Here is a 10,428-nt window from a genome sequence, read left to right as displayed (position 1 = left end):
GAGGTGTCAATTTGCATAGAAGGTCAGCACATCGTTGAAGTGGTGTTGGTTACCATCAAACGAAGAGAATAACACATCTGGAGGTGTTAATTAAAAGTGAAGAAAGAAAGATAGAATTGGCAGTTTCGCCAATTTGCCAGCCTGTGTGCCTCCTGGCCAACTAGTAGGGAGTATGAGAAAAGGACTAAAATTCGAGTTTAAAGACGTATTTCCCTGCCCCCTGGGAAAGAGAATGTGATGATGGTAGATGAAGTCAGTTCAAAAGAAGCCCTGATGTTTTTCTTCTCATAAAAAAGGAAGCAAATTATCCCATCCAAGTGCAACTGAATCAAATTTGAACTTCCTGAAAATTTATCAGTCGATAAACGAGGATTTACGTTCAAGGATACATTCCATGCCTAATCTTCATTTTACTACTTTTGGAGATAAATCTTCCTTAGCATTGAAATCTTTCAAAGATAGCCTTTCTTGCAGAACAAATTGTTAGAAGTGTGCAACAAATTGGCCAGATGTCGCTGAGGCATAAATTCTCTCTTAAAAGTAAGGTAAGAACTTTTAGTAACTACCTCATGCTCTCACACCACTAGTTTTCTACTTAGTTCTTTGAAACTGTAATGTTCAAAGGATTTCTCTTGTTATGGAAAGAGTTAATACAGTTTCTCAAAAATGCTTCTCTTCTCACAGAATTATAGTTTATATTTTGGGAGAATCTGGCACAGCTTAAGTTACAGCTTAACTGATTTTCTCAGTAGAATCCAACAATAAGTCATTTCCCCCACCCATCTGTCCCTAAGTGTTTATTAGTAGGGTAGACACAAAATGTCAAGAGGAAAAAGTATTATTCATCTTAATGTACTGTCTTCAAGACTGTACATCAGGTACCTAAATAACAGCCTTCTTCATAGCTTGCTCCCAAACAGGTAGCTATCGCTTAGAGGGTTTTTACAAATACCCCAAGTTCATTATCAACCCACTAGCCCTTCCCAGACTAAATGTATCACTGCAGGATAAGTGGACTTAATTCTTACTTATCTAAAAAATAATACTCATTGCTAGGCACAAAAAGCAGCTTGTGGCATGAAGCTAGTTTTGCTCCTTTCCAGAAATTGCTGTTTTTAAGTTTCAGACCTTAGAAAAATCAGAGAGCAGAAAGCTATTCGGATGTATATATTACTATGATTGTTACTATCCCCCAAACAGCCTCAGCAGCTTACCAACTGAAGGGTAGCAGAAAACCAGACCTTCCTAGCTTACTAGCCTGGTATGTGGTAAGGCCATAGTTCTGATTCTTAATTATCATCCCATTCCAGAGCCCAAATAAATAAATTACCTGTGGTTATTCCGCAGATATCTCAGTAGCTACACACACACACACACACACACACACACACACACACACACACACACGTTTCACAAAGTATTGGCCAATGCCCACTTTCACGTAGCTCTTTTAGTCTAAAAATAACTTAAACTTTCATGTCTTACCAAGACTGAGAAAAGGGAGGGAAAATCAAAGAAAACTAATTTGGGAATCAGAGGGGAAACATTTAACGGGTCTGTTGGGTGTTCTCTTAATGCTGTCTTGGATCTCAGATTAAATTATTATACTTTCTGCGTGTAGTGCTGGGTCATTTGTGCATGAGGACAAAGGCAACTTCAACTTGGTATTTCTATCATCCCTGCTGTGTGAAGAGTCCTTTTCCTGGTTTATAACATCAATCACTCTCGCAATAAATCTTGGTAGTGGATATGGTCATTTAAATCTCCACCTGCACAAACAACAGAAAATAAGAGAGCCCATAAATCTCTACACCGGTGATTAACAAATTTTGGATCCTGGGCAAAGATATTATGGGGGCGGGGAGGGGTCTCACTAATTCATTAATAAAGACTGATTTGCTGACAATCTGTTTAGTTTACAGCATAGGGGGAAAGCAAACAAGACCCTGCTAACAAAACAAAATGTTAGAGGTTAGTGAATTCCCAGCTGAGCCCAGGATTAGAGATATGGTATCTTAATGTAGAAGAGGGGTGCAGATTCCGAGCCAAGAGCTCAGAATCCGCTCTTGCATTTTGCTCTAGCCCCTCATTGTCAATGCTTAATTGCGAGGAAAAAAAACCTGGAGAACTAGTAAGAAAGATTCATGCATTCTGTCTCTCTGATTTCATTTCATCGATGTCATTCAATCCCTTGGTTTCTGGTTCCCTTTGCTTTTCTACTTACTCCCCAGATTTTCTTCTTCTCCAGGAAAGATGGTCGGGGCTGGAGTTAGAGATGGAAAAAAGAACCTTCTGAACAGAACATTTTGCTTAACGTTTTGTAATGTCAGCTTTACATGCAGAACCCTGGTAGCCAAGAGGATGTAAGGAGAAGGCGAAGGCTGCAGGCAGCACTGGGAGGGAGGAAACCAGAAATCCTGGACAAGGTGATGTCTGAGAGCAGCTAACATTCCTAAGACAATATTAACTGCATTTCTAGAAAGAAATTTAGTTTTAATTTCATTAAGAAAAGTTTATAAGTTTTAGTTTCATTAAGAAAAGATTATCGACTAACAAAATGTTTTCCACACACCAGTATTACTCTATCTCATTTCCTCCACTCCCCCTAAACTGTGTGTGGTTGTGTGGGGGTGTGCAATGGTCATGTCTGTTCGTGTACACACTGGCAGTTCCTCGATATCTTTAAAGTGACCAGGTGTAGATGGATTTTTTGGTACTTTCTCTGTCATCACCCTAATGATCCTAGAAAGCACTTATTGTCTTAATTCACCAGAGTTAAGGTGTGAAGATATCTTGGAAAAGCCACAGAGTCTTACAGGGTGTTGGCAGGAGGTGGCTGATCCCTGCCTGCATTTTAATTGGTGTTTTCTGGGGGAAAGCGGGGAGCCAGAGGATGCTAGTGAGATTTGTGGGCGGAAGGCCCAGAAAGAGCAAAAGGATGTGGTCGTTTTCCTAAAGTTCTCAGTTTCAGGCAGCTATGACCTGTTAAGAAGGAAAGCGGGCCTTAGGAGATGGGCCCCCCCGGAGAAGGAGCTTCAGTAGGGCCCGCTCCTCCCCAGACCGGCCAAGAGTGGGAGAGGGTGACTGGTATTTGCGTCCTGCAATGGAGTTGATTCACATTGCAAGCTGGAAATCAGGGGCTGTGCGTGAGTTTCCCTCCGGTTGTGAAAGGGGTCTAAGAGAGTTGCTGGGGCCTGGCAGGCCCCTCCCCTGGGCTGCAAGGATCCGCCTCTATTCCCCAGATAAATTCCTAGTGTCCACCAAATTCCTCAGCGCTCTCTCACACTCCTCTACGGCCACGACTCCGGGGGTGGGGAAACAGAGCGTCGGCTTCCTGCCCGCAGAAGCCCTCGCGGCTCCTTCTCAAGACTCTGCGAAGGGGAAAGGGGTGTGAGACCCAACCAGACCCGCAACTCCCGGCTCCCAAGCGAGGTGGCTGCCCCACACTCCACGTTCGGGGGGTCCATTGGTTTCGGGGTCTCTCTTCCCTTTCTCCTCTCTCCCTTCCCTGTCTCTCTCATCCTCTCCCCCAAACATGTCCACCGGCTCCCTCAGCGATGTGGACGACCTTCAAGAGGTGGAGATGCTGGACTGCGACGGGCTGAAAATGGACTCGAACAAGGAGTTTATGACTTCCAACGAGAGCACCGAGGAGAGCTCCAACTGCGAGACCGGCTCTCCCCAGAAGGGCCGCGGCGGCCTGGGCAAGAGGAGGAAGGCTCCCACCAAGAAGAGCCCCTTGAGCGGGGTCAGCCAGGAAGGGAAGCAGGTCCAGCGCAATGCGGCCAACGCGCGCGAGCGGGCCCGGATGCGGGTGCTGAGCAAGGCCTTCTCCAGGCTCAAGACCACGCTGCCCTGGGTGCCCCCGGACACCAAGCTCTCCAAGCTGGACACGCTTAGGCTGGCGTCCAGCTACATCGCCCACTTGAGGCAGATCCTGGCCAACGACAAGTACGAGAACGGTTATATTCACCCGGTCAACCTGGTAAGTTCTCCGGTGCGGCGGCGGCGTCCCGGGGAGGGGGGCGGGGGCGACCCAGCGCGGCTGCAGTGGATCCCCGGTGAGAGGGTGCGCGCCAGCCTGGGAGCCGCGCATCTTAGTCACCGCCAGCCAGCGTCTCTAGGGAACCGGTGCAGGCGATCCCCACACGGCCCTCACACTCTGCCTTCCAAGCCTCGGGAACGCGTTGATTTATGCGAGTATTTGACGTGGCAGCCCAATTAGGAGTTTGCAGGCGTATCGAGCTGGCAAAGAGAAGGGATCCCTCCGCACTCGCGCCAGCGCCTTCAGGGCCGGTGCGGGACAGCGAACACGGACAAGATGCTGCGCGCTGAGGCGGCATTTTAGTAATCCTTTTATTCTTTCAGCCGAAGAGCAGAACTTGATTCCCCGCCCCCTCTAATTCCTGTAAATAAGAACAGCCAACTCTGTTTTTTTCCCAAGGATATGTAGAACCTTTACATATGGACACATCATGCCCCCCCATAATTGTCACATAAGTCCCCAACTATTTAAATATTCTGCACTTCTCCTATAGATGGATTAACATTCTCGAATCCCAGAATCTCTAGCAAATACCAGCATAATCAGAACATTATCACGAGTATTAGTGTAATAAATAATATTAAAATAGGTCACTCTCCTTCAAGTTTAAGAACATGATACTTTTTATCTTAAAAAATAATGCTCATTGAGTCTAATATTTTTCTCAACTGCATTTTACTGTTTAAAAACTATATTTTAATTCCTTTTTCGTTTGATTTAATTTTAAAACTTCCAGGGGCTAAGAAAAACAAAAACTAACTACCTCTGTTTATATATGATAAGAAGGAGAGGTTTTCCTCTTAAAAGTCTTCTTATCGGTGGGCACTAGCGAGAGAGGTTTGAAGGTTTGAATTGTCTTCTCTCTGAATTGGTTTCAGGAACGGGGGGGGGGGGGATGCAAAACACATTTTGCTGTGAAAAATATTTTTCCTTCTAATTAAAAGTCAGGGTTTTTGAATGAGGAAACAGCTTTTTGAAATCTGGAACGAAAATGAAAGCAGTGCCTTCATTTACAACTGCTGCTGCCTTCGTCTTTGAATAAGAAACTTAAGGGAGCTTATTATACACAGAACGGAGAAGGGAAGAGAAAGCTATGCTTGCTCAGCCCAGTAGGAACACAATGTGAAAATACACGGCTATATTCTTTTATTAACATTATTTGTTTTTAAGAGCTGGCGATTAATTTAGAACTTGTGGTTAAAACCGGCGTTTGTGATGGAGGAAACTAAAGACAGAACTAGGGAAATCCATGGGGGTGAAAGAGAGAGGGCTGGGAAGCCTAACCAGGACGTCAGAAGAGGGCCAGCAGGGCGCTTCACCTTGAACCCGGTGCCCAGTGGCGCGAGGTCCTTCTCGGCTTCCCTGCTCCGGTTCACCCTAGCATCTGCCTCCGGGCTGTGGCAGGGCAGGAGCCACTTTGGGCTTTCCAAGGGTCTCCTCTCTTGGGTTTCACTTCGAACCCAGGGCGAGCCCCTCTTTGCTCTACCACCTCGAGCTGTGGCTTGGCGCCAACGCTGCTTTCTGCTTTACCCAGCCACAGGGCGCACTAGGTCACTGGGAAAACTGCAGAGATAACGGGCCTCTTCAACTCACTGCCTGCCCCCCACCGCGCCCTTTCCTTTGGGCGCCCTTTCCTTTGGTCTCGGGCTCCCGCCTCATCCCACCCCTCCTCCATGGCCACTTACCTCCTCCACCCTCTTCTCTCCTGCAGACGTGGCCCTTTATGGTGGCCGGGAAACCCGAGAGTGACCTGAAAGAAGTGGTGACCGCAAGCCGCTGATGTGGAACCACGGCGTCCTGACCTTGGAGGTGCGAGTCTGGGAAAGGCGTGCTCCCGGGGCGGGGGGGTGGGGGGGAGCGGGCCCCGGGAAGGCGACCCTTGCCCTCCCTGCTCTCTGTCTCTTCTTCCCCCTTGCAACGCTCCTCTCCCTTTCCCACCCCTCGAGAACACTTTACAGCGACGAGGAGATTCGTTTCCAAACCAGAGGACATCAATTGTACTTACAACGATTCCCATCTATTTAACTTTATTAACTTCTACCGTGAATGACTCTGCGAGCCTTGCTGGTCCAAGTGCAATATGTAATTATAAATATATAAATAGATAATAAGAGCCTATCAATGTGTATCTTTTGTACAATATGTTGTAAAATGTAGATCATAGAATAGCTGACTTTGACAGTCACATTTATAAAGTAATTCACTTAAAGATATATATTTTTTTCAAACAAGTTTTGCTACTTTCAAAAATAAATCTTTCTTTATATTGCTAAAAGCCCTGACATTTGGTGTGATTTTTAAAAATATATATTTGGAATAGAAAGATGGGGAACTATGGGGGAGCTATATAATAAAAGTGGTTCTTTTGAATCTCAATCCAAACTTCTAGAGATAGACAATGATTAATTAAATACGATTTCCACTATGAAGGTGCAGATCATATTTTGCACTGAAACCTCAAAAAGAAACTAGTCCCTCAAGTTTGCACATTACTTTTCAGACAACTAGAAATAATGTAACTGTAAACAAAGAAGGGGAAGGATTAAAGTTATTAACAGTTACACAATTCAAGAGAAAAACACACCAGAAAAGAAAAATCTGATTTTCAGTTATTCCACAGTTTAATTGCTAACACGATCAGGAAGGTAAACTCCACATTCTAAAACTTTCCAGGCACGTACATGAACCCAAGCAACCCATAGCTGCAAAACAGTGAAGAAATACCGGGAGCGATGAAGAACATAAATGCCATACCTTTGGAATGTGTTTTACGATTTTCAAAGGGCTGCAACGTGTATTATATATTTCTTATTAATAATTGATGATTACTTATAACAACGCGCATGCCTGCCTTTCGGTTACATTAGCCAGCGCGTTCAGCTCCTCTCCACGACTTCCGGTGGATTGGGTTTTAATTTAAACATCTTCCAGGCTACGGAACAGCTCGTTGGGAAAGATTAAGTTGAGATAAACAGAGAGGCGCGTCCGAGGAGCCTGGGACCGGGTTCCCTCGCTGCCCCAGCGCAGCCAGCGGCGGCCGATGCGCCAGATGCCACCGGGGCTGTTTAATGTTCGGGGTTATGACCGCAGTGTTTACAAGACGTCTTCGGTTATTTATACTGTTATTCCTCGCAGAGGGCCTTGAAACTTCCGCTTCATTTGCTCTTTCTTTTCGATTTTTTTTTTCCTTTTTCTCGGCTCAGTTAGGTACCTTGAGTAAGGGCTCCCCCGCTCTTGCACTACCTTCAACCAACACCAAAGGCCGCTTAGGGGGTGGAGCCCTCAGCCTGGACAGCAGGGAAGGAGCCGGCGATGCTCTTGACCCGGGGAACCGCTGTGCCAGGAGGGATGTTCTCTGCCAGAGACAGTTACCACGTTACCAAGTCCACATCTCCATTCTCCGAGCGCTGGGAACGCGGGTGACTCTTCATCCACGTACCTGTCATTCGCACATCGGAGGACCTCTCAGGGAGTCAGGCTTCCCTCCCAGCCCCTTAACCCCCTACCCGGACTTGACCCTCAAGAGAGCATTTTAAGCTCTGGCCACCTCCACATTTCCCAAATTCGCTTCTACCAGAGGGATGGACCGTCTACCCTCACCTCACCGATCCAGAGTTCAAGTCAGAGATACGTCCCAACGTGATTCAGTTGTCTGCGTTTCACGTTCAGCAAAATTTCCAAGCTCCCACTCACGTTTTTACAATAAATACTCAAAATTCTGAGCACTCTACGCAGGCGGCCCCCTAGAGAAGAAATTTCTGCTTGCTCATTCTTTGACCACCCCCAATCGCAAAACAATTTGTTAAAAAAGTCCTCATGCCTCCCACCGACAATTTGCAGCCTGTGTTTTCAGCATAAGGCCTGAAGCTGTGCACGCGGGACACGCAAGTTAAGCCCTAGTTTTGCGTCCAGTTCTTTCCTGAAAGCGTTTGGATTCTCAGTTTTCTCATCTCCAAAAGTGGGGATAAACGTGATTATAATGATAATAATAATTGTACTCATACATTTCCTCTTTCACCTCACAAAGTCTTAGTGGTGCTCAAATGAAGTTATAGTTTTGCAACTGCTTTGTAATGGAAAAGATCCGTGCACATATTGGTCACTTGTACTAAGTGGCTGGCGGTGAGCTGCCTATACTAGACCCGACCAGACCTGAAAGTACTCAGGCAGGAAGCTCAAGAGCATGCACAAGCGAGGGTCTTTTTATTGCAGGAACCAACACACCCCTTCAATGCAATGTTGAAGGTTGCAATTTCTCTCTCTCTCTCCCTCTCTCTCTCTCTCCTCTCTCTCTCTCTCTCTCACACACACACACACACACACAGACACACACACACACACCCCTTTACCCCTCCTCGATGTTCTCACATTTTGTCCAGAGCTTTATACCAATGTGACGATTGCCTAGAAATCCAGAGTCCAGAAAAATTCAGAGAACAAAGATAGGGAGTGGGACCAGCAAATAGACGGGCTACACTGGTGCCTGGCTGTCAGGAAACCCTGAGCACAGGGGTCTCAGCCTTTGAGCCTGGGCACACTAGGGGACCCAAATGTTGTCCACGGAAAGGAGCAAGCAACATGGTGGGAATGACTGGGTTGTGGCTACCACTAGCCCTGGCGCAGGACCACCCCGCTCCACACACACATCCACAGTCTAAACATCTCTCCTTCCCATGGACCCTTCTCTTCTGCCAGGTCATCAGTCCTCCTGCACCCACCATGCCCTACTTCCCAATGTCTGGTGCTCTTCTCAAGCCTGTCCCAGCGGGGTGTGACTTTAAGCCTACCGTGACAGCACAGGTACTTGGCATGTCTCGATTTTAAAGGAGGCAAGCGGTATCGGAAGGAGTGGGGGACCCCGTTTACCACAAGCCAGATAGTTAGGGGTGAGGGAGGTGTGACCTCTCAGTTATAAAAAATATCTTAGAAGGTGGTTTCTAAGATAGTCTAGAAGGAGAACGACCAAAGCAGGTTGTAGAAGCCAGGAAGGAAAATGAAATGTTTCAACTAAGCATGTCTGTGAGTTCTCAGGAGGAGGAGACAGATACTGAAAGTGGACTGAAGCTGGGGAAGTCCCTTCTCTCTCCCTCTCTCTCTCCCCCCTTCTGATTGCTTCTATGACTTCTTATAGGCAACTCACTGTGCTTCCAGCAGTCTTCCCCACTGTCACGTCAGACTTCTTTCTAAACAGATAAGTGGTAAACAAGGTTGGTACCTGCTTGTTATATTTAGTGATCAGTGGGAAACACTGCCCAGGGAGGCTTTTGAGCCAGTGATTCCTGGGCATGTATGGGAATCATCTGGACAGCTCCTGGAAGTAGAATGTTGGGCTCCATCCATCGAGTTCCAGATTCAAGAGGTGTGAGGTGGAGGTGAGGCCCCAGAATTTCTACTTCTAACAAGTTCCCAAAAGATGCTGAGGCTACTGGTTGGGAAACCACACTCAGAATCACTGTTTGGGGATCTGTCTCATTAAAGAAACAAAAGACGTTGAAGAGGAGAGAAAGAAAATATTTGGGAATTACTTTTTCTTAAGAGGCTGCATGTTCTGGGCTGCAGTTTCATTTACATTTCTACTCACTCCACGGTGGCATGCAGTGTATTCTTAATGCTTAAATGCCAGTCAAGACATCAAACCACTCGTCCTCAGAAAATATTAATAAAAGATTTGTGTAACCCTGGTGTATGGATGTGTGTGCGCGTTCGTCTTGAGCTCTCAAAGAGATTTCAGGTGATGGATTAAAGGCCTGGACGGATTAGGGCCCGGCTGCTGTTGGCTCCGTTGCGACCCCTAAGGGGGAGAGAAATCCGAGCGCCCGGGACTTACGCCCTCTACAACTTCTCGGTTGCGCAGAGGGTCCCGCGATCCAATCCAGGTCAGCAAAGCTTTCCCCTTCATTCCAGGGGTAGTAGGAGGGTTTGCTCTGGGCTGGGGCCCTGTGCTTCTGGCAGGTGGGAAGTCAGCCTGGGGTTGAGGCTCAGGGTCTCGGGCTGGTAGGGAGAACGTGGCAAGCGCCGGGTGGGGCTCTCGGGCAGGAAAGAGCCCCGAGACAAGAGGCGGAGTAGGGAACGGCTCCTCTGAGGCTTTTCTACCCGGGAGACAAGTTTCTGGAAGTGGGCGGGAGGAGAAGGATGGAGAATCCGATTTCGACCCCCAGCCTACACCGCCTCCCGGGTCCGCATCCCTTTCCGGGCGCCGCCTCCGAGACAGCCGGGTGCGTGTGTCAATGCGGACTGGCCCAGCGCAAAGACACCGCCCAGGGAAGCTTCTAGGGTAATGACCCTGCTCAGCCAACAAGGAGAGGCGCAGACTCCAGCCAGCTGGCGAGAGGAACTTCCTTTCTTAGCTTTGCATCCTTTTCTCCAAATTCTGGCGATGCCCT

The 10,428-nt window shown here is 47.4% G+C and overlaps 1 protein-coding gene across 1 annotated transcript; it reads left to right on the top strand.

Moving 5' to 3' along the window:
• Positions 1 to 3,535: 3,535 nt before the first annotated feature.
• Positions 3,536 to 5,846, top strand: TCF21 (transcription factor 21). The gene is given in 2 exon segments (XM_007452990.1): positions 3,536 to 3,985; positions 5,757 to 5,846. Coding segments are annotated over 2 exon segments (540 nt in total).
• Positions 5,847 to 10,428: the final 4,582 nt, after the last annotated feature.

The sequence above is a fragment of the Lipotes vexillifer genome, unplaced genomic scaffold, assembly GCF_000442215.2.
Source record: "Lipotes vexillifer unplaced genomic scaffold, Lipotes_vexillifer_v1.1 scaffold155, whole genome shotgun sequence".
NCBI lineage: Eukaryota > Metazoa > Chordata > Mammalia > Artiodactyla > Lipotidae > Lipotes > Lipotes vexillifer.
This window is presented reverse-complemented; position numbering and strand designations above follow the sequence as displayed.